The sequence below is a fragment of the Spodoptera frugiperda genome, chromosome 26, assembly GCF_023101765.2.
Source record: "Spodoptera frugiperda isolate SF20-4 chromosome 26, AGI-APGP_CSIRO_Sfru_2.0, whole genome shotgun sequence".
Lineage (NCBI taxonomy): Eukaryota > Metazoa > Arthropoda > Insecta > Lepidoptera > Noctuidae > Spodoptera > Spodoptera frugiperda.
Genome location: NC_064237.1, coordinates 5,244,821 through 5,270,069, shown reverse-complemented (window position 1 = coordinate 5,270,069; position 25,249 = coordinate 5,244,821). Strand labels below are relative to the sequence as shown.

Genomic DNA, 25,249 nt, shown 5'->3' with positions numbered 1-25,249 from the left:
TTGGGTGATAGCCGGTGGCAGAAGATAATAAAAAATAACTGAAGAAAAGTGAGTGTTCTATTCGTACATTACGTAATATTTTAATCTCATTCTACTACAAATACATAATCAAACCAAGGACACGATGCCAGAATCTAAGCTCATACTGGTTTCCAAATTAGTTTACTTCAGCTCTTTGACTATTCAACCAACGAGGAAGTTATTTACAGCAAAATAACGTACTAAAGTACGTAATGGAGATAAGTAACTAATCTTGATGTTTCTACGTGAGCCTACTAAGCAATTTATAAGACTGAGCCAGGCTATACTTATATACTCACACATATAGGGTTACATAGATAAGCCTTGTGGGGTGTAGCTCACTCGTGTATCCTTTTGTAATCTCCACCGTGACATAAGGTCTAAAATCCTTTGACAAAATTATTTGTCGTATGCTTTTCAGTCTTTGGGTTATCGTGGTCGATAAAGTTGCATTGATTGTGGTCACGAACTTTTTAAAGAATTGTTTGGTTAATATGTACGGCATTGTACGATTTAGTATTTGGTTACCTTGTTTAAACATCGCGTGTGGGATTGTCGAGCAACGGATCTCGAGTTCAATTACCGGGTCTAGTAAAGTATTTTTAGACCTTCTGTTTTGGAACGTAGGAGGTAAAAATACAGCTATGAATGATACTAGACTCGCCTACTATCTAATGTGTCTCATAATATATATCGGGGAAAGTGGGTGTACTACTTCTTCAGTGAATTAAATATAAAATATTATTTTATGATTAAAATATTACTATATTAAGATCTTCAACTAAAAAACCATTAGCAAAAACCTCATTTCAACTCAATTCGACTTTTCAATACAAAGTAAGCAACTTCCGGGTCCTTAGACAAAGTAACATCGCTTGGTAGCGAAACGATATCTAAAATCGTCATCGTCTCAACGATAACGACAAACATTTCTTAGACAAAGTAACATCGCGATCGTTATCGTTGTGTCGAATCGATTGTTCGTTAAAAAGCAAAAATATTGTTTATGGTAACGAAAATTTAGCTGTCAGTGTCACTCAAGAAGTTCAAATCGGATTATTCCCGCGAGTTATTACTGTTTTCGAATTTTACTGATAAGAATAAGTGAGTTGTTGGCGATCGCCGTACTTCGTGAGGGTGATGATATCACGGTCAGCGACGTTGGAGTGCTGGGTGACGTCACGGGATCGGCACGGTGGTCGCCGCACCGGTGGGCTTCAAGTGGTTGTGCTGCGATGCCCAGACGTAAATATCCGAAAACTGCTGGGCTCAAGTGCTTCCCAAGAGAAATATGACTTTATAAGTTCAATTTCGAACTAGCCCTCGCATAAGACAGTCCACGTTATTTCTAGTAAGTAATATAGTCTTTGTTTTAAGTAGTCGTTTTACTTCAGTGAAATCATAGAAATAAAGAGTAGCTAAAGTATTGTAGATTATAATAAAAACAGAACTTTATACTAGTAAGTAAGTGAATAGAGTATTATTATACTAAATTGTTGGTCAGTGGGTAGCCTTCGGGGCGATATTAAGTTTTAATTATCATTAACTTTGATATTAAGTTTTAGTCTTAATGATAATCAAAATAGACTCATTTTTATAAATGACTGGTGTTCTAATCTATTGATTATTATAATTTTTAGTGATAGTGATGAAACATGGAATCAAGAATGCGAACAAGTTCCCAACAATTGTCAATGCTGCTTGAGGATATAGCAAAGTAAGTAAATCCAAGTTGTATTCACTAGTATGTAATGTACGAATGACGCAATCTTAACAATGAAGTACTTATACTGAATCTTTGTTTGTTTATGTTACAGTCATGGTGCCCGGCGAGGCCTCTTGCTGCATCACTAGGTTGGGTACAGTCAGACCGACTGTGGACTGAACTGACAAACATATTGAATGCTGTTGGTGGTGGTGGCAGCAAGACTACAGATAAGTGATAAAAAGTAAGGATCTAATGAACATTTTTGGAAAGACTGGTGTGATGGTAGAGTGGCTAGCAAGCTATTTTCTGAAGGGTTTTGGAAAAGTGGACACACCCTTGTGGTTATGAAAATTGGCTTGTAATAATTTTCTCTGTTATAACTAGACTGGGGACTTTTTATAATTATGATGATGATGATGATCAATCTCTGACACCCATAGTAAGAAAGAAACAAGAAATGTTTATTGGCATATACCATAAAACATTTGCTTTCTTAGTTGTAAGTTTTCTTTTAAGCAAATATGTAAAAGAAAACATACAGCTAAACATTAACCTCCTTACTACAAAAATTCAAATAAGTACATATATAGTATAGTACAAGCTATACTTTGGTGTCCAAACCTGCATGTTATTGTTATTTTTCAATTAATTTCAAAAGTTCTTGACAAATTGGCTTTTTAATCTCATATACACATATATTATACTTATAACTATGGACAAGACTATAGAAAAGCTAGGATTTAAATTAATGTAAGTACTAGGTATACACCTTCAAGGGATCTGCTCAAAAATGAGCTACTTAATTGTCTCTAGTAGGTAGATGGCAAATAAATAAATCGAAATGTTTTATAAAGTATTCTTATTAACATTAGTCAACCAAGTAACTTCACTTACATGAAAGACACCATTAATTTTTTTGATAAATTAGTTTTTAACTTGGTTAATCTGGTTATGAATTATTATTTATAAATATTACCTATTATATAAATGATCAATTAGTATTTATAAAAATTCTTATACATAAATATTTAATATAAATAATATTTCTCCATCCACCAGGCGTGATCCGCGGTTGAGATCGCCAGCGACACCGCAGTCTGCTGTTTCTCCCGGCCCTCGTTTGAGCGACCCCCTTCGAGATAGCGGCAAGCGAGTAGCTAAAAAGCTAAGAGCACACAGCACCTGAAAATTATAATAATACAGATTTAGATTATGTGGTTTTATTATTACTTACCTCTACAGCAGTTAATAAAGTATTGTGTCGTACCACAATATTTTTGTTATATAGTTCCTATAATATATAAAACTAACCGACGAATAATGCTTTAACTCAAGTTATTAGGATCAATAACCAACAACAAAAGTATATGTTTGCCTGCAATAGGTACCTATAATTATATTGTTTAATTAATGTAAAATTTCTTACCTTTAGTTCCAGGGGCATCTCAGTAGAACCTTTTAATCGTACATGAGCTTCTAGCTCCTTGCATAATTTCCTAAATGCTCTTTTATTAAGTCTGAAATGTTAGTTGAAAAACAATTCAGGCATTTCTCCAATTGTTTCCAATAGCCGTCGCCGCATTTAATCGGTTTTGACGCCTCTCCCAGGCGTTCTCGTTGTGCACAACCCACAATAAACGAAGATAATGCATTTTATAATTTATTTAACCTGCAGTAATGCCTCTAACATAAAATAAATACTCAAGAGTATGTCATCAATCAAGGTCAAAAATCAGCTGTAGAATGAAATCCGGCCATCTTGTGTCGATATTAGTCGATAACTACAACGTTTTAGCGTTCGTTTCGTTATCCTTAATGACGATCACGATCGAGGCGAAGACGAACACTTAAAGTGCCGCTTGTCTACGCATTTGTATGGAATAAACACGATAACGTTCGGTAACGTATTCGTTACTTTATGGTTTCGTTATGAAATGTTACATTGTCTACCAAATTGCGATAACGATGTCGATGGACCACGTGACTTAACGCAGCTCCATACATTTTAGACTTTTCTAACTTCGTTATCGTTTTTAAATTGTTACTTTGTCTAAGGCCCCTGAATGAATAAATTTTATTTCGTCGTTTTCGATATTAAATTACATTGTTTCGAAACGTTTGAGTGACGTAACACGGAGGTGCGATCAAATTTCTGGAAAGGACATTGTTCTGTTTGCGTGTACACAGCTGTGCGAGTCTCCTTTGGGACGGAGCTGATAGCTAATTTCGCGACAAGTAGAACGTACTATGTACATACGTATGTATATAGGAACGTATGACACTTCCAGCCAATATTATACTCTTTGGTATTAACCTAATTAGTTTTTATAGTAGCATTTTATTTATTAGTACTGTTTTGCAGTTGATTAATTATGTATTGAGGGCTCATGTGTGCGAAGTCGTCAGTAATTGAGGCGTAATGAAATTGTGGGTGTGGAAGCATGTAATTTATTAAAAGGTTTTTAGTTCAAAGTCCTGTTTTAAATTAGTGTTAATTATACACTTATTGGCACTTATCACATTATTTAGGAGACAACTTCAAAATGTCATTAATTCTAAAATTATTACATGTTTCATTTTATTTTCTACAACTAATTGGATTTTAATAGGCATAAAGGCCTAAAATAAATTAATTAAATAGAAGTGAAAACCTATCCGAAACTCGCGAATAAAACGTTAATAAGGATGTTACATAATTTTTTTTTATAGAAAAACGGAACCATCTTTAAAAGTTAAAGTGTGAAGCTCCGTTTTTTAAGTCGGATAAAATACCTAAAACCTTCTCCTAAATCTGAAAAATACTACGCTGAAAGACCCATCAAAATCGGTTCAGCCAAACGCGAGATAATCACGCACAAACATACATACCTTTTTTTAAGTCTATTAATAAATTCAACATTAATTCACTATGTGACATCATAAATCTGTATAAAATCGGCTACTCTGAAAAAACAAATCAACAACATGAAATGAAACAGTGCAACTGTCATCTCACGAAAAAATAATGAAGTATAAAAAATACATTTTATAAAAAAAAACAATGAATCAGCGTCCTACTGACTAAACTTTGATGTCAATACAAATTTAAACGATGCGATCTGGTGCAAACGAACTTTGTAAATCGTTAAAAATATCAGGATGTCATATTTCACGATCCCAATTTTCAATGTTTTGCTATCACGTTAAAAGTTTAACAGAAAGGTTAAAATGGTTCGACTTCAAAAACTGATGTATTCGTTGAAACAATTTATTAGAATAAAGATATTAAACGTATAACGTGAAATACGAGGAGTTACAGAGATTACAAAATCAACGAACTTCAACTACTGAAACTTTTTTTTTCTTTTTTATAACGTCACGCCGTCACGCCTTTTATCCCCGAAGGGGTAGGCAGAAGTGCACATTATGGCACATAAAGTCAATGTAAACCCACATTTCACAATTTAACTACTTCTACTACTTCAACTCTTCATGCATATAACTTGAAAATAGTAACGTTGGTAGGTACTTGCCGTCTCCGGAGCTGCGGACTACCTAGCGGGTTTACCGAGGCTCCGGCTCGATAAGCAGGAGTAGGAACGGGGTGGTTTTTAGTCAGTAAAAGTCTGAAACTCCCTCCAGCCTCGCCCAAAGCGGGAGAAGTCATTGGATGTAGGTTTCGAATTCGCATGTTCATGCATGAGAACCTCTAGGCCACCACGACACGTCATTTAAGCTAAATAATATTCATATCAAAGATAACTAACTGATTAAAAAAGCGTTTCTACTGAGTAAAAGCATCGTAAATCGTTAAAAATACTAGCATGTCATATTTCACGATCCCAATGTTCAATGTTTTGCTTTCACGTTAAAACTTTAATAGCTACTACCTATGTTGAATTTCAAATGGTTCGAACTTCAGAAACTGTTGTTTTTGTACAAGTATAATTTTAGAAATGGTACCTAGAAATTTTAAATGGCTATATAAATATTGTTTTAATAGTTCTGGAATTGTGAAATGAACTAGTTTTCGTATTCAATATTATTTTTTTAAATACGAAATTATTTTTAATTAATTTATCGCGTTTGTATTTCTGGCCATAAGTAGACAAATTGAAGGTATTCAACTACTGGATGTTTTTACCGGAAACTTCTATTCTAGAAGACTACACTTCTTTTCATTAGTATTTTATATCAATTACACATTATCATCTACCGATATATCGATATAACAGATCGTAACGGTATCGATAATCCATTTCCACGCAACAGCAGCTCTCTACAGTGACCCACTTCCTTATACCACTTACGTCCGATAAGATAAGCAGGCTAATGCACTGCTATTGCTTCTCTCACATCGCTAGTGATGCCAATGCAAACTGATGACATTATAAATCTAGTTCATACTGATCTTATTAAAGAAAAGGGTGGGATTTTAATATCCATATGTAAAGTGTCGCATCACTAGTATGTAGATGATATTTGAAGACAGAATTAGGTAAGTAAAGATAAGTTTTGGAGCTTAGGTTGTGGTTGCATAAGAAAGGGTTTTTTTAAGTCGTTGTACCAAACTAGGATTTTCTTGGGTAGTACGCCAGGTATTAGAAGTACAAGCATACAATTTCACATACACGTGACACCCAGAAACAATAATGTACAAAGCAATACGAATCAAATAAAAACCAAAATAAAATCACAGCCTCCAGAAATACAAATTCTATTTCAAATGGTCTGTTTAAAAAATACGCCTCCAAATAGTATCACCGACAGGAAGAATATAGGAATATTATCGCGGGTTTTGGCTTTCAGCCAACATCTAACTGTCATATCATTACGGTCATATTATCCTTGTGTCCCGCCAAAAAGTCAAGGACACTCTACGAAACCTTCTCCATTGCAATTTGGTTGATTACATCAAGGAAATGTTGTACTTAAGGCTCATTTTTCCAGTGTCCACGAAAGTGTAAAATAATTTAGCTGTAAATAAACCAAGGACTCAATAAATATCTAGTACATTTGAGCTTAAGAAATAAATAATGCAGCATCCACCGCTAAGAGTGCTTTCTAACGTCTCGATTTCAAATCGAGTCGTTGGTACTCGAATCGATTTAAGGCGGGACGTTCGTCCGTTGCCTCCATATATCGAGATGCTGCGTCCAATGATCCGTTACACAATTAATCGCGCCGGTTAGGTGTGAAATTGAGATGTTTTACCTTTTGGTGTCGAAGCACCTTTTCCTTTTAACGACGCAATTCTTTTAGATGTCAAGAAAAAAGAGTTTGTGGGATAGTGCGATTTCGTTAGCTTCAGTGAATGATTACATGGTATTTTATACAGTTATCTAAGGTCGTATAGTTATAAAACGAACCAAAATCTAAACGATTTATTATTTTAAAAGCAAATTCGAAGCGATTGCAAACTGTAGCAAAACAAACAATTTATTAGCCGCTGCGCGAACTACAAATAGAACACCTGTATAACAATACAATCCAATAATTCAAACTGTAAACAAAACGAATAACATAACAGAGCCACATCCACACTTATCGTTCCATTAGCGAAAATTGCCAATTCCTACGTTCATGTGTGACCGGCCTCGTCAAAGGTAGCAAAAGCTGTATGTTACACGGTCCCGAGTAATTACTACGACGTAATGGACGGAAAGATCGCATTCGGCTCCGAACAGTAATAGATCGACGTATCCAAAGTACACGGCTAAAGAATACGCGGTTTCATTGGCTAGCGATTAAGGCGTAAGCTACACTTTCCGGGATTAATAGTTTAATTAATCTTGTGCACAAGTTGAATGGTTAAGGAAGGTTGAGGGTCATTGCTGAGCCTATATCGTTTGTAGGCAATCGCCTGACCTTAATACTACGGCTTATTTACGGGGAGATAGCGGGTTATGACGGTTCTGACTTTGAATGGTCTATTTGATACAGTGTACGACAAATTTACAGTGATAAGATGTTATGGTTTAAACTAACGACTTTTGTCCTATATATGACAACTATCTATTGTCAACAGTAGACAAAACATTCATAATTTGGTTTTTTGTTTTACTTTCATTAATACACATAGTAAAGGCAAATCTGTGCAAGCAACAAGATAAAACTATGCTTATATCTCATTTATCTAGTTCCAACCCTCAGAACTACATAACAATAGAATTAAAAAACTATGTCAACTTGTCAGTTGAATTGCCTTTTGTTTTTAAAAATATAAAACCGAGGTTTTCTATTGTTTTGTCTACCCGATAGTGTTCCAGTTTTACGTTATTTCCCGAAAATAGACGAGTACGGTGGAAACACTTATGAAATTACTTTGTTCCTGCTGTCACAATGTTTTTTTGCTCTGGTAACTACACTGAGTGTGACAAGATGTTGGACTGGATTATTAGATAATAGCGCTACGAAGCGTCGCTTAGATGTTCATTGGTATTAGTGTTTATTTCAAACTGAATTTGAAGTTTGAAACGTATTGTATTTTTGTCGCTGTAAAAGTGTATTGAAAAATTTTATTGAGTTTCTATCTTAGGTCGTGTATTCGTTTAGAAAGGTCTAAAATTATTATTGTATCAGCTCTACTTAACTGTGTGGAAGTAAAAATACTACTGATACTTGTAGTCATAACTATTTCTGAAAGACAATGAAGGATAAATAATTTATTACAGAAAAAAAGTAATCAATGCTTAGAAAATTCTTTGTTCTTATACAAATCAACCTTTACAAATATGTAAGCTAAAATCTATCCTACAAACCAGAAATCTGAAACCCAACTTAAACTACAATTTACCTGCGAAAATCCTCTATAAAGCATCATGAAATTATAGACCACCTGCCAATGAACAGCTCTATTTCGACAAACCAGTTTCCATACCTACCTAGGTAATCTTTATATATATAATTCTTCTGTACGTGTGTATGTCACTGAACTCCTCTTAAACGACTAGACGGATTTTGATGAAACTTTTTGTGTGTGTTCAAGAGGATCTGAGAATGGTTTAGATTCACAATTTTGTCCGCTGGACAATTATTTTTTGATTATATTTTAATTTTTCCGTAGTTGTTGATTTTGGAATGTTTTACATTGGATCCGACAGACGGCGCTACCATCGCAGTGTCAAATATTAATGACGTTAGATATTGTCATAACATTTGAATACCGTAACAATTTTCATCAAAAAGGTCCAGAATGTTTTAGCTTATTAAAAAAGTTCAAATTAAAGACGTGTAGACAGGACAACGTCTGTCGGGTCCGCTAGTATAATCATAAATTTCACAATCACTACCCGTTAGACTTAACAGCAAAATCTCGTATGTAATCGCCGGAGCATCGAACTAGAATGGTGATTACGCCAGCACGTCCCTAGCTGGTAACTTTAGCGAGACCTTCGCTTAGATAGGTCATTAATATTTATAGGTTTTTACTACGCTAGGTCCGTACCCTACTTATTATCTTTTGTTCCTGCTAACTTTCGTGTGCTACGATGGATAATTTGTAATTTGCATAAAAATATAATATGTATTTAACAATCAATTAATGTTGGTGATCGATTGGTTCAGGATTGTAATTTCAAATCAATGTAGGTAACTTTCAAACAGCCCTGTTGAATACTTTTTAGAAATATTTGTTGAAATTTGAAATTCATCAGATAGGTGTTTTTATGGTATAAGCTGGTAAACGAACAGACGGATCACCTGATGGTAAGCAATCGCCACCGCCCATGGACACCCAAAACACCAGAGGCGTTACAAGTGCGTTGCCGGCTTTTCGGGGGTTAGGAATTTAAAGGTTGTTGGTGAATCAGTGATTGAGAAGATTGGGAAGGGAGGTAATTGCGGGCCTCCGGTAACCTCAAATACAATGCAACCGTTATTATAAACTCCGGTGGAGCCGGCCCATTCGTGCCGAAGCATGACTCTCCCGCATTTTAGATAATTATTAAGATAACTGTAATGGTTTACTAAAAGATATGAATCTTTATCTATGCTGTTAAAAGACATTAATTATTTATATTGCTTCTTTTTATACAATAACAATAAAAATATGAAGTTCAACCGTAACAAAACACACAGTTAGAAAACCGATACCTACACAAATGTTTGAAAAGAAAATAATAACAAAAAGGAACAAGAAAACGCACACAAACCGAGCCAATATTGGTTGATATACCCATCTCGCCATCCAACACTTCAGACCATTTCTATATAAACCACATCGTTTGAAACGCATCGACTTCGCATTGCCGTTTCCATACGGAATGCAAATAATGGAAATCCAACGCCATATAAATACATATATCTAGAGTTTTGTGAAACATTTCTCACAGTATTTGGCACAGCGCAGTTTTATTATAAAATATGATCTTCGTATATAACTTTACTTTCGGCCAAAATAACTGTGGAACGAAAAAGTTTTTGTTTTTTGTGTCGTTTGTAGATGGGACTGGAGTATTTTTTTTTACTTATTCTCACACTACGATTTTGTGTAGTAAGTGCGTTTACAAACACATATTTCCTTTTTAAAATATGTGAAAAAAGGAATAAACCAGTCTTGCTTGTTCAGGGGTATTTTTTTTTTTTTGATGTTGTACTATCAAACCCGGTGAACTCCGTGTCGCCACCAATGATTTTCCTGGGGTATTTTTTTTATGTTGTTCTAGCGAACCCGGCGAACTCTGTTTCGCCACCAATGATTTTCCCTGTTTTCCTGCTTTTCTCTTGAATATTTCCTGAATTTTCTTTGCTTTAAACCTCACGGAGCCCGAGACCTTTCCAACGAATGCAAAACTGTGGAAATCGGTTTGTGCGTTCTGGAGTTATAGCGTCAGGAAGGAAAACCTGACTTATTTTTATATAATAGATTAGTTAAATTAGAAAAACTTTTTTTTTACTTTATAGCAATCTTTAACGAGAAAGGATGTGTCTAGACATAGCGTAACCGAAGACTACGCATCTACTAATATTTTATATAATGATTATTAAAACGAAAACCAAAACAGATGCTACACAAAATTAAATTTTATAACACCAATAATTAAAATACAATGTAACAAAAATGATTTATCGTCTCGTTCAACATAGCAAACTCATCAATAATTTCGGATACAAATAATTAGTGAAACCACAGACACCTGAATACGCGTATCGTTTTATTTTAGTTATACGAGTACAACATACCTTTATATTAAAACAATTGAAGTCAGCAAAACATGTTATTTGAATAATGCATTCAATATTTCTGCTTCACGCGCCCCGCCTAGAATAGGAACGGAAACTTATTGTTAGGATATTACAAACTTGCTTTAAATTTGCGGCTTTATCCACATGGTATTAAAGACGTTTTTCTACTATAAATGCTCAATTTGTAGGAAGACTGATTAAATTAACTTTATTATATTCTGAAAAATATGTTTCTTAATGGTATAAGACTTAAATATGTTCATCTTAAGAGTATATAGCTATAGAGTATATAACTTCATATGGCTATATTTCACCGCGACACCATGGTAGCGCAACCTATCACGCACCCGTGGTGCCCATAAGCTACCAACTTAGACATCATACATACACCAGAGCCGTAACACCACACTGCGACATTATCAAGATGGATCTCGAAGAGATATCACTGGCGGCCGGACTGGCGGCTAAGTGAGTGAGGCACCATACAGCGCTATAGTAATTAGTGGTTGCGATACCAGCGTGCATGCGCGACCAGCAACGTTCTGTGCTACTCTCTAAGCAGTTGACGAGGCCAGATTGGTTGCGCAACCAAGCGGAAACCAGGTTGGTATTCTTCTATCTCTATAGAGCTGTATACATTTTGTTGGTAGGGCGACTGGTTACGTCGCCATGGTGCCGCCTATCCTAAGATAATATCCTAAAATTGTCTTTACCTTCAATCATAATCATAAAACTAAGCCGATTAAAGGTACTCGATACCTCGCCTAGTAACTTAGAAGGTAACTTATTTTTTTTTGTTTATACCTCAAGCTTATGTATAAGCAAAAAAATACAAGACAATTTATTTAGTATTCCGTATATTAATGTACGGGATAGCCACTTGTCTCTCACAACGCGCCCGACTGTTTATTCTTGACACGTTCCATATCATGTTATTGTAACTAACCAAACATGTTACTAGGTACTGTGTACCTTCTTGTGTACTTGTTTATATGTACGTTATATGTATAGTAATTTGATGAGTAATCCATCTATGTATGCCTTTATTATAAGAAGTGGAGGTATATTTAATGTAACTCCCACTTTGAGCCAAATACAAATGTATTAAGGGTCCTATGTAATAAGAAATGACTCCACTCTAGGTACAATAAGCACGTTTATTTCTATAATTGAAGAATTGGCCGCCAGAAACAAGATTTCCGATCCTATAAGCAGTAGTCTTTTTTTAGGTGAGAAAATAATCCGATGACTTCAGCGCCTTTAGCGAGGCGAGCGGGAGTGTCAGACTCTTACTGACTAAAAACTACTCCGTTCCTACTCCTGCTTTTCGAGCTGGAACGCCGGTAAAATCGCGTAGCACCCTTTTCAGTCAGTTAAAAATACTATTCTTTTCTAAAATATACTTGTTTATAATTCCAGATTCTACATTACTACTGAATATAATTTCATAAACTGAAAAACCCTGTAAAGCAAACAATAAAATTTACAAGGTACTTTAGTAGTTGTTTGACTTGTTGCTTGAAAATCATAAACAAGTATACTGCTTACAATGAGATTCAGAAGTCGAATTTGTATATACTAGTTTTCTGCTTTGTATTTAATTTGTTCCAAACAGTTTATTTGGATAACTTTGTAGAGTAAATATACACGAAATTTGGTATTAGAATTATGTCTGAGAAATATTTAATTTATGGCATAACCGCTAAAAAGCTTTTTGTTTTTTTTTGTCTTTGAACCGCCGTGGTCGGCTATGGGAAACAACCAAAATATTATTAAAATATGATGTTTTCGTATTATCTATGGCCGACTATATTAATATGGCTTACATTTGTTAGTCGACCGTAGCGTATGGCAGATATCAAAGGATTAAAAATACCCTATACCTATATATTGGGAAGGTAGGTATATCATTGTATCACACCACCTATATCTGACAATGGCATTCGATTTTTGAACTGAAGAGAGAAATCAAACACAGGTCTTCCCACACAAATAGTCGCTGCAAAAATGTATCGGATTGCAAGAAGTTTCTAGCATGGCTACGTCCAGTAGCACAGCAACAAAATGTTCGGCCAGGCACGTATTTGCAGCAAAAACGTTCTGTACGTGCGGTTTTCCGGGGCATAAATGAAATTCGCCAAAACCCGAATATCGATATCGAGGCTCCTATGGACATGACTGCACATCAAACTATACGAAACCAGTATAAACTGACCATGGAATGTGTGGAAAGATCATACAACGCAAGATCATGATAAACTGGTTGTTATAACTCGATGTGTAGCCCACACGGTATAGAGAAAATCTCATGTGACCATGCTGTTATAACGCTTGTAAACTACGAATAATAGAACGGTACGGCAAAACGTAGGGAGCTTGTGAGGTATTAAATTATGAGATACTAAACTAGGTACTTGTATTTATTGCCTAGATTTGTACATAACATCAAGCCTCTTAGTTCCCGAAAGGCTTGTTGGTCCTACACATGAAGCAAGTACAAAGAGGAGATGCCGTAATGTGATTATACACTGTGACATAAAAAACGGCCTTGGCAAACTTATAACTTGCTAAAGAGCGTAAATAACATAAAGTACACAATATTACTCGCGAAGATTAAAGATTTTATATGGATACATCGACAAATAAAATAAGCTTCAAACTGTAATTTAACTCATCCGAAACAAAATCAAATTACAACCCAGACAAGAATAATCGTGAAAAACAGACAAATATTCCCGAACGCAAACTTTTAAAAAGAAAATACTCGAAGAACTAATTGGTATTCGCTGTAAAATAGGTCAATATTTATTTTTTAATTCGTCCAAGTCCAATTTGATACCGTTCCGCAAAATAGTGGGTTTTCTTATTTAAATAATACATTAATTGGAAATTCTTCAGTTTTCTCTGACATTTTATTCGATATGAAAGGCCGTCACTACTCGTTACTGGGAGATGAAAACAAACATTTTGAGGGAACACTTCACATCCAATTTAATATTTTACTCACAAAGAACCTTTTTTCGGTAATTAAGTACTACGTATAGAATATCTTTTAATTGTGAATATATTACCTATAAAATATCAAATATCACATGAAAGTGTGTTAGATAATAATTATTATCCATGTGTTAATACCAAATAAATTAGCTTATACTCTGCTCTCAAACAAATTCTACTTAACACGTTTACGTGAAATTTGAAATAATACATTATTATATTTATCATTTTTGTCTCCGTAAAGTGAGCTTACGCACGGAAAACTTCAGTTTTTTATGATCAGAACTAAATCACCAACGATCACCAGACGGATCGTCTACTAATGTCGATCATGGAATAAGTAAACTACAAAAACCCAGTTCAAGATTTAGGCACTAATTATATAACACTGCATACAAGCACTGCATCAACTAGTCATTATAACCCACAGAGATGCCAAATATTCATTATAAAAAGTGTTTTGGGTAGCAGCCAATAAGATGTGCATGCTTTGCCTTAATTTTCATGTCAGCCAGATAATTATAAAGATATCAAGTAGTCGAGAGTTATTATTTGTTTGTACCCATTACGAGTGTAGAAATTATTATACTACAAATTACTATGAAATACTGCAATCTAACTTTGTTAGTAAAGGACTTAGCAGGCAATTATATGGCGATAAATGAAGGAAAAATCTAAATTACTAATGTTGGTGCACTGCACAGTTGGTGTGGTGCCTGGGCAACCGACTGCCGTGTAACGTGAAGCGGGTTCCCGAACGGAGCAACTCTTCGTGTAATCCTCAAATTGTTGTTTCGGGTTTGGGTGTCATGTGTATGTGAACTTGTATGTTTGTAAACGCATCCACGACACAAGAGAAAATCCTAGTGTGCGGCAACGTTATTTTTTTAAAGTTCTTTACCGTCAGTAAAGTCAACACAATAATTAACAAAATACATTTTTATGAGAGCTAACTTGTTTATTAAAAAAAAATATTGGACGTAGCAATTATAAAATTGTTCCCCATAATTACAAACTGTCGAGGCTCCTCGGGCCTTTCCTTAGCAGGTCGATAACGATAATGAATACCGAACAAAGATTTTCGGTACATAAACACGAGAGAGGAAACGAGATACGTAAGCAACTAATTAATTTAATTTTAGGCTCCAAGTTTCATTACTCCACTCGACCCGAGGGACTAACCGTAGTTTTGGGATTACATCTCAGAAACATCTGTCTTCTAAATTTTATCGTTAACAATTTGTTACTTTGGTATTTATATTTTATCTCTGTGCGATAATTAATTAACTTTTTGAAGTTTTTAAAGGGATGTTTTAATTTTTGTAGGACAGTGTAATTGTCTTTTATTAAAAAAGCTTTAAATTTTTTGTCAACACGTCTCAATAGTACTCCTCAATTGGCCATGATATAAAAAGTTATAGAATGTGATGTTTCTGGAATGAAACCAAGGACTTACTGATCACAATCGTACTCCAAACTACAATTTTAAAATAACTGGCTAAATTACTGGTACTGACCTATGAAAATGAAAATAGAACAAAAATGTTGTCACGTCGAACACACTAGTTTAGGTATCAACTATCGGCAATTTGACGCCTAACATCGATACGGTATCGTTACACCAACTTCCTGCATTTAATGGCCGCATCGAAATTGCACGTTTCGATGACTGTATCACGGTATCGCACTGCCAAAAAGCAACTAATTACATGCTCAATCAAAATCGGTTCGGAATTTTTAAAAATGTATAGTGTTTTCACACGTGTAAAATAAATAAACAATAATAAGCAACATTAAATCTTTGGTGCTCCCACACAGCGGTTATATAACGTTATACAACAATGTTGAAATAACATTTGTGTTTAAACAAATCCTAACAGTGGTTGTAGAATATGTTACATGCTGTTATAAATGTTACACAATGTTGTAAATGTTACATCAGTGACCAGCAGTTATAATATAACTGCTGTGTGGGAGCTTTCAATAGAAAACTGTTGAAGGCTAACGTCGGTCACCGGTGACCGCCACGGCGTTCAATGTGTTAAGATTTTAAAAAGCAACTATAGATTCGTACTATCGTAAAGAAGGTGCTACTGACAGAAGCACAAACAGACAAGTTACTTGATCAAGTGTAGGAGAGCCATGCTTCGGCACGAATGGGCCGGCTCGACCGAACTGATATCATGGCCTCACAGAAAACCGATGTGAATTATTTCTTTGAGTGAGTGAGGTTACCGGATGGACATTTACCCAAGTCCATTTAATTCGATAGTCACCAGAAGTCCAAAATCTGTTGTATTCAAATAACTTTACACTAATAGCTATTGCACTAATATTATAAATGTGAAAGTTCGTTAGTTAGGTTGTTTGTATGATTGTCCCAGAACCACACCGAAACTACTGAATTTTGATGAAATATGGTATAAGCTAATTTGAGTAATAATTTTTATCCCAATGGAACGCAGGCAAAGGCGCTGGTAAAACATGAATACAATAACTGGTTTAAATTCGATATCAATTCCGTGTTCGATTGGAATAGTAAACCTCCCCACAATACTTAAAACACACGCGAAGCTGGTGGAAAAAACCTTTAGCAAATAACAATGCATGCTCCAATATCGGCCATCGTTGACATAGCGTGTCGATACTAACATTTGTATGGCTAAAAAGTAGATTGAACTAGGTGTTTAGTATTGAATTCTATTTAATTTTACTGTTTTATGAGGTGTCTACCATCTATTTGTGTTAGCCTGAAAAGTATAAATATTGGTAAATTATACCTTTAAGGTTTTTATAAAATTATTCGTGATTATAAAACCATGAAGATTAACCACCAAAGAAAATTATTTATCGGCTTGCTCACGTAACTGTTTGACGAGGAACTCGACTAGTTTCAAGCCATGTTAGAGGCTCATATTCATAAGCAGCATTTCGCGACACACTTTTAGTACTAGTAGTACTATAAGTGTAAGTAAGTAGTAACTTACTTACGCGACACAATCGTCATCAGTAGCTACCAAAACGTCATTTAATTCAACAAAACAAATTGTTTTCTCACCAAACTCAGCTTATCCTCCCTCTAAAAGATTGCGCAAAGGCTCACACAGTCTAATACCGATACTTTTATAGGAGAAATAAGTGTGTATGTATAAGATTATTTCGTGGCAAACACGATCCATCATTGTTGGTTTTTGTCCGAGAAGCTGTACACAGTTGGTATCCCAGTCTTTGTTGTGATGACGTAACGATACAGAGCTAAGTATGTGCCAACCACGTACAGGACAAAACAAAAGAATGAGGGTGCGGGCTTTAGTATACCGTATTTTTTTTTCACGGGAAATAAATGATTCGGATTTCAAATGCGACGAAAGAAAAAGTATTATGGATAATGTGGTTATTGTTGTATGTGTGTGTGTGTGTGCGTAGACTGTGCTGAAGGACGTCTGATAATAAGTATATTTGTCAGTCATTTCCAAAAGTTTTGTTTTGTGAATACAACATCTCTATTTTCTCCTGTGCCGTGCGTTAACAAACATATGTATTTACAAACATAATTTTACATACACAACATGTCACTCAGACCCGAAACAATCATTCGTGAATCATACAATACACATAATATTTGAATAAAAATAATCTCAGTTTGACCTCCAAAGTGACAAAAAATCTCTCATTTTCTTATTCTATTTTCGCAAAGACGCCTGTTTACTTCCAAAAGGAAACAGGCAAACTAAAAATAAAGTGAAAAAAGAAAATATTATGTAATGATCAGTCTTTACCCTCAGCGTCGTAATTTGTTCCCCATTCTTTATTTACAACATTCGTAATTTCGCTTTACGTAACCCTTTTGAGGATAAAATAATATTACGGAAAAATGTTATTCGCTAGTTTAATAAATATTTCTTCGCAAGGGATAATTTTGTTTTGATTAATTTATTGGATACCTAAATCATTGTATGTTTTATTTTTGACGATTGTATTAGGTACGAATTACTTGTAAACAATGATTTTGCGCTTCTCAGATGGCAGCACTGTAGAATAAAGTCCTCCCGTGATTACCGACATTCAGCTTATTTTAACTGGAATTAGTGCTGCTTTAGGGAACCGAGAGTTAAGTTCCCTAAGGTCGGAAAAGGAGGATCCTCCGACCAGGCGAGGTGATCAGCCTGGCGGGCTTTCTGCCCAACTGTTGTACGTTGGGATTTTCTATCCGTGTTAATTCACATGCAAACTTCATATGTGCGATGCAGGATATTTGTGACGTCATCCATTGATTTGTTCGTCGATAGTCTATGTGTGGCTTATGTCATCTGTCACTTGTCAGAGTGTCGCCACACTGCTAAATAATTAAACTAGCTGCTACGATCCTAGACTTAATTTAAAGTGTGATAGTCTTTAGCTTGAATTGAATTAAGGATATTTATCAACAGATCCAGTTCTATAACCAGGTCAATTACGAAAATCTGAGTTTTTATCATAAAACTTTTGCGAACTAAAGACGTGACCTCGCCACGCGATCGGATAAATAGTATAAACACGAGTTAAAAGTTATCCGAGTCCAGAAATAGATCTCACGATTTTAATCGAATATAATCTCAACGTTTCAGCTCGGTTCTGAATTAGGAAGTTTTGTCTGAAAATCAAGAAAATCTTAGTTTTATTTATTACTAGCGTAAAAGTCAGGTCTAGACTATAATATATTACTATTATAGACGACCAAATACGAAAACCATTTTTCATTTTTTATGTAAAGCTAGGCATTTCCCCACCCCTCTCTCATAACATTACCTCTCACTCATAACCAAACTAGTGTAAAGTTACCCCATTGTCCACTTACCCCAATGGGAATCAACGGCGTGAAATTACGCGAAAGCTTAATGCCCACCAAAATTTGTTCAGCAAAATACTGCGCTGAGCTTCTTTATGTTAGCATTTGAGGTTATCTAATTTGGCTTCTAGCGCTGGTTTATCATCAATGAGCCGCTTGGCACGATGCTCGAGCCAGTCTAATACGTCAAGCTGTTATTTGGTTGAACCGTCCCAGCAACGCCTGCATGTGAGCTAGTCGACATGATTGGGCCAATGATATATGCAAGTCTGAACTAGAAACTGCCTAAATGTGAATGAAAGGATGTGAATAGAGAATAGTCTTTGTATTTGTTACAACGTTTGTTACTCTGTTAAACTCCATAATCTATTAATTCATTTTAAACGAGTCATGATAGTCACAAACTGATATTCTGCTATACTAATCGTTCATGATTAACTAAAGATTCAATTGAAATTTAAAAACCATACACAGGAATTACTTATAACTAGTAACACAACTGAACAGTCAAAATATTAGCAGTAGTAAACTTAGAAAAATAATAAACATAACTCAATGTCCCATCGATTAGCAGATGGCGCGGACATTGTAGTAGTGCTAGTGAGGCATCTTTTATTTGAGCACCTTTCGATAAAAGACCCTAAAATGGTTTCTATAAATAGAACGATCGAAATCAGATGAGATTCGATAGCAATTTCCTCGAAAATAAATCTTAGAGGGCGTCCAATTTTCTAATATATTTTTTTTCGCTCATAAAATAACAATTGTAAACATTCCAAAAGGGGGAATTTAAAAGTCGCGCGGTACTTTATACCTATTTACGGATTTCCACCGAGCGTGTTTCAAAGAATAAACGGTCATTACAGTCGGTCGTTGCACACGAAAATTCTTTCGTGTCTATTCAGTCGTATTCCGAAGCAGTTTGAATAGTGCACCAGTGAAAATAATCGCCATAGTAAAGCACAATCGTTGACTGGAAGGGTGCCAAGTCGCAGCGTACGCGGTGCTACGCTTCCTATGTGTTTCGCTCCAATAGAATTAACAATTTCCCATGCAATCGCTGGCGGGCTGCGACCGCCCGCTGTCAATGAGTATCCGGTTGTTTATAAAAAAAGATACGACGGCTTAATCGACATTTTTGCCTACACACTCGTCTTCTCAGTGAGTGTTTTGATGTGTAGTAAAACTAGTGCGGACTTGTATAACTATTTGTAAAATATTATGGTTTATCAACTCAATTCAATAATGTTTTACATTATTATCGGAAATTCATTAAATCAACTTGTTTGTTTCCTTTATTGTCTCTTACATTGTTTTCGTACTTTTCCAAAAAAGTTATTTAAAATGGTACATTTCAACGATAACAGCGATAAATCGTGGCTCTTAATTAATTCTTACTCAAAGATAAGGGTTCTATTTAAATTTTAATTGGATTTCCTCGAATTCGACGCTTCGGTCGTGTGTCAGTAAGTTAAAATTTATTATATTTTCACTGTAGTCGCATTCAGAAGCATGTTGCCGCATCCATGTAGACAAAGAATAAAGTCCTCTATAAAATGACTGCTGGCCGCGAGCCAGCCATCCCGCGTTGTCAAGAAACGACAAACTTCGTTTAATTCCGACGGCAATTGACAAATTTTAAACGAAAATTAATTTAAGACGTTAACGAACTTGTCAGCGGATGTTGTTTCAAGTTCCAGGCTTTGACAGGATTAAAATACCACGCCTTTGTAATTATGTCCACAATAACCCTCTTACATCTAATCCCTCAGGAAACACCAAAGACGTCGGAACCGCGATGAATTATGCCTAATTTTAACGATACCGTCTGTGTTATTTTTGTGATCTTTGTGTTATTGTTATTCGTTTGACTTGGTATGGTTTGTCCGCACAATTTAATACACCGTGGCACACAGCGATACAGATACAGACGCATACATACTCGTATGTAAGAACACAGCGTTAGTTTTCCGATGGCTGTACGTTGCTCCAAATATCGGAGAGCTGCCTCGCTTTAAGGCAAAAACCTTTTTATGCTTCCCAGAAGTACTTTCACACTCTTTGGAAAATTCTATTTTTAGAAAGCTTTTATAATTATGTTTCAGTTAGGCTTACTTATGTTTCTGTAAGGATGGTCCTTGATGTTTCATAAAAGGTACTATAATTACCAAACAAATTACTTTTTGTTACAGAATTAGTAAGTACTTGAATAAGTGTGTGCTTCAATGTAATTATGTACCAGCCTACTTATATAAAACATAGCAATTAAGACAGTAAAGAGGTGCTCTTAGTGTAATAATCTCTGCCAATGAATCAGTTTTAGTAAGAAAGTAGACAGCCGTTGTCGAGACACAGTGGAAATTAAAATAATTTATATCAAATCTATTACAAGAGCATCAATTATATTTTTATATAAAAAACAGTACATAATATAGAAATATTCACGTCCTTCAACTAACCTAACATAGTAATACATCGCTCATAACACAAGGAAAAGAAAGGACACAAATATATAATTTAATAAACGTCAAAACATAAGTCCGCCCGCAGTCAAGTTGCTCGTTACGGCACACATACATATTCATATATACAAGAAACTATATGAAAGGCCCTTAATAATTAACTTAGTTGTAAGTTGTTACTTGTAACTCAGTATTACCACTCGGTACTCGAACTAGTGTTGAAATATTAAACATGAGTTACTTTTGCTCCTCATCTCCTCCTGTGATGTTTTGCCAAACTTTTGCCTCAGAATAATTTCTTTGATACAGTTCACACAATGAGAGGTCGATACACTCAATTTTATGGTCTACTAGCTATTTCTTCTTCACGGTCTAGCTGTTTACAGATCAACAAATCGTTCAGAAAAAAATAATAATAGACATATTATCAAATAATTATTTATTTAATATTTTAGCAGCATTTTCATTAACAGATTTTTGGTATAATCACTGAGAATCGTAGTAATAACAGTTATTTTAATTTGTAGTTCTTTTCCTTCAAGTAAAGAGAAATAATTTCACTAAAGTTAGCATCCACAGCAAAACCGAGTTTCAGAGCGGTCTTGTTATCAAAATGCACTGGTAAAGAAGCAACCATGCGGGAAATCGTTTCATTATATTCGTAGCGAATGAGAGAAGCAACTTTATCCCCGGCCACTTCACGGAGAGCTGCAATCATATCCCCCACAGAGACACAGAGTCCGGGAAGGTTAATGGAACGCCACTTGCCCAGAGCACTCGCATCCAATGTTGCTGCATGGATAATATTGTGGATGACTGTCGCAGGACTAGTCAGCCACAATTCCTGTTTCGTATCCACTGGACATACTGCAACTTCACCATTCAAAGGCTCCCGAACTATTCCACTAGCAAATGACGTCATTGCTGCATTTGCGACTCCGGCACGTACACTCACTGTTGGTAACCTAACGCTGCGACCATCCACAAAACCACGACGTGAGTAATCGTTTACTAGTAACTCACACATTGCCTTCGCAGTTCCATACGATGTTTGAGGCATTGTCGCAGTCACGTCATCGATAACAGGTGGTAAATCTCCTCCAAAAACACCCACAGAACTGGCAAAAACGAATTTTGCATTTGGTGCTTTTTTCCGGAGTGCGTCAAGAAGATACTTGGTCGCGTCCAAGTTGGCTTTCAATCCATAATCGAACTCAGCTTCAGCCTGACCACTGACGACGGCAGCAAGATGGAAGACGACATCGCAATGTTCACCGACTAGTTCTTCGGCAGCGGATGGTTTTGTTAAGTCAAGTGCCAGAACTTTGACTCGAGGGTCTTTTCTTGGTGGAGGAGTGTAGACGTCAGTAAGAATGAGTTCAGTTACATTTAAAGGACAAGGTGGTTCTTGTCTCAGCAAGGCGTCGGCCAGACGTGAGCCAAGGAAACCAGACGCTCCAGTCACTACGACCTTCATGATTCGCGCTCACAGATTTACTGGAGCAAATTACGTACTGTTATCATAAATGTTATGAGTTTCATAAACAAATATTTGAACTTTACCATTTACATAATGTGTATCAATAGATAATATTGTTTGTTGTTCATCGCTGTTTAAATATATATTTTTGTTAACAACAAGTTATGTAATTGTGAGCATTGTGATTTTTGTGTATACTAAAACTTGTTTTAGTCAGTAACTTCACTCGATAACACAACTCATTCCACTTTTTTTATCGCGATGGAAAATTTCATGGACTCCCCGCGTCGTAAGGACGATGGGGGGCTTGCCGGACTCTTACCGGCTGAAACCACCGCGGGGTTCCTCCACTGCCTGTGACCATGAGCCGGGTTACCCCTTGCGGATTCACTACACCCAGCAAGCTTCGACCTACCGCCATGTTTGCGGTAGGTCCGCTTAAGCGGCCCTGGGATGCCGCACCGTATCCTAAAAACCACCATCGCAGTGATGATCCAAACAATTATGGGTCAATTAACTGAAGAAAAAATGTATATACTAGAAGATTGAAAAAGTGTTACTGACAACAACGACATCTTCCACAGAAAAAAAAGTATAATAAATTATATTTCCAGACACGAATCGTGTCACTCTGGAACCATCGTGTGAAAGCATTCAAAACAGTACTAGGAAAAGCTGCTTACCAATAAAAGTAGGTTATATATTATTTTCAAGGACCACTTCCTTCACGACTGCCGCCATTACTACCTGTTGCTATGTGATTAGACATTTATTTCAGACATGATCAAAATAACATTTTTCCCTTATACTCAGGTACTTATGGGTCGCCTTCCGAAAATTACTTTACTTCAATCTCCATCCAATTACTCTCAAATAAATAGGGAGAGCATGTACTTTGTAATAATGATTGCTTTTTATTTTATCAGGTTTGTGTAATAAACATGTCTGTTAAGGACGTTCCACAAATCCTTATTAAACACTAATATAAACTTAATTTAATATTTTTTTAACATCTTTGCCTAATAAAGTTGTTAATCGAGAGACATACTACATTAATTGAAAATAACGGTACCGTACTTTACATACGGTAAATTAATTAGAAAAACTTATTTACACACAGGTAAAGATAATAAATTAATTAATCAATTATTTGTGTTTTTTCACATCTTTCAATTTTAGGGCTTACAAATTACTCAGTTTAGTTTGATCCTGATTTTTATGTTAAAATAAGTCTAATAACAATAATAATTTATAGAACCAGTAACTTTCAATCAATTACCAGCAAACGAAAGTACTAGGCGAGCATACATTGAGAAGGGATGTGTCGTAGCAGTGAGCAATCAAACATGTGGGCAGAAATCTAAGAGCAATGGTAGCTGGCACGCAACCAAGTATCGTTACTTCAAATCGTGCTTGATTGAACTGTCCACTATCAATCTACTAGCCCGTTACTGTTCCATAGTTTCATGTTACGATAGGAAAAGTTAAATAACATTCACTGCTCGGTTGTGAGTGAAACATTTTAGGTTTATTGCTGGGTGAAAAGTTTCTGTTATAGTGTGTGGACTAAAAGTTATAATGTTAGAGTTATTGACTGGTTATTTATTTCATATTATGGATATTGACTCCGTTTATGTTTGGGACTACTTCTACTATTAGTGGACTATGGAATATTTTCTTCGTTGGAAAAAATTTAACCTACAACGAAATCAATACAATAGCACAGATTTCCAATAGTATGAAAAAAAATATATATGGCATATAAAATACAATCAAACACGTTATATTAAAGTACGGTACCTATAATAAATCGATTAAACAGTTGCAAATTTTGTAACCCTAGATAACATACCCTACCTAAAGCAAAAACAGACAAAACAACGATCTTCAGAAAAGAAGCAAACGATCGAGAAGAACATACCTAAATAAAAACGCACAGATGCAAAAATAATGAAAATTACTCAACAAATAAACTTGACACAACAAAAATAATTTGTAACTTCATATCTTTCACAATATCAACACGGAACGTTATCTAAACCCCTATTTATTTAACACACGGCTACATTACACAGAGCTATACAAAACCAGTTTATCATAACCTCGCTTTGAATGATCTTTCCTTACTTTTAGAGGTCATTTAATACTGGTGTTGGATAGCTTGATGAGTATTCGTACGTATAAAATGGTATAAACAGAATGACTCTGACGTATTTCCCCTGAATAACGGTCTTTGTTCATATAACATGAGGGTCGAATGCACTGAGGGTGTAAACGAATTGACATGTGGGAAGCGACAGGATATCCTCGCTCTAATTAGAAAAAAAATATGTTACCGGTCACGTTACCCTATGTATTTATTTATTGGCAGATGAGTCAGTGTGATTGTATAGTAGGTGTAGTTAGGTGTTTGTAGTTCTTACACCTACATCTGTTGTTACGATTAAAAGCATTTTTGTTCAAGTCGTTTCATTCGTAGACTTATTCGTCAACTCGGCCGCAATAAACTCGTCCGCGAGGTCGAGTCGGGAAATTCAAACATTAATTATTTTTTTATTATGCATCTCGGCCGAATCACGTGGTCGAGT

The 25,249-nt window shown here is 35.5% G+C and overlaps 2 protein-coding genes and 2 long non-coding RNA genes across 4 annotated transcripts in view; 2 read left to right on the top strand and 2 right to left on the bottom strand.

Annotated features, from left to right (window-relative positions):
- LOC126912538 (uncharacterized) overlaps positions 1-25,249 on the top strand; it is a 213,882-nt gene that overhangs the window by 168,250 nt on the left and 20,383 nt on the right. The window lies entirely within an intron of this gene.
- The window catches only part of LOC118264401 (uncharacterized), a 72,498-nt gene that overhangs the window by 42,638 nt on the left and 4,611 nt on the right, over positions 1-25,249 (bottom strand). The window lies entirely within an intron of this gene.
- LOC118281869 (uncharacterized) lies at positions 874-2,939 on the top strand. Its single transcript, XR_007707255.1, has 4 exons — positions 874-1,372; positions 1,662-1,738; positions 1,839-1,970; positions 2,789-2,939. It is a non-coding gene; the product is annotated as an uncharacterized LOC118281869 (long non-coding RNA).
- Positions 21,606-22,688, bottom strand: LOC118264400 (D-erythronate dehydrogenase-like). Its single transcript, XM_035576893.2, has one exon. The coding sequence runs from the start codon at positions 22,656-22,658 to the stop codon at positions 21,693-21,695; it is 966 nt and encodes a 321-aa protein (XP_035432786.1). The 5' UTR covers positions 22,659-22,688; the 3' UTR covers positions 21,606-21,692.

Coding starts and splice junctions, on each gene's coding strand:
- LOC118264400 (XM_035576893.2), bottom strand. CDS start 22,658: ATGAAGGTCGTAGTGACTGGAGCGTCTGGTTTCCTTGGCTCACGTCTG.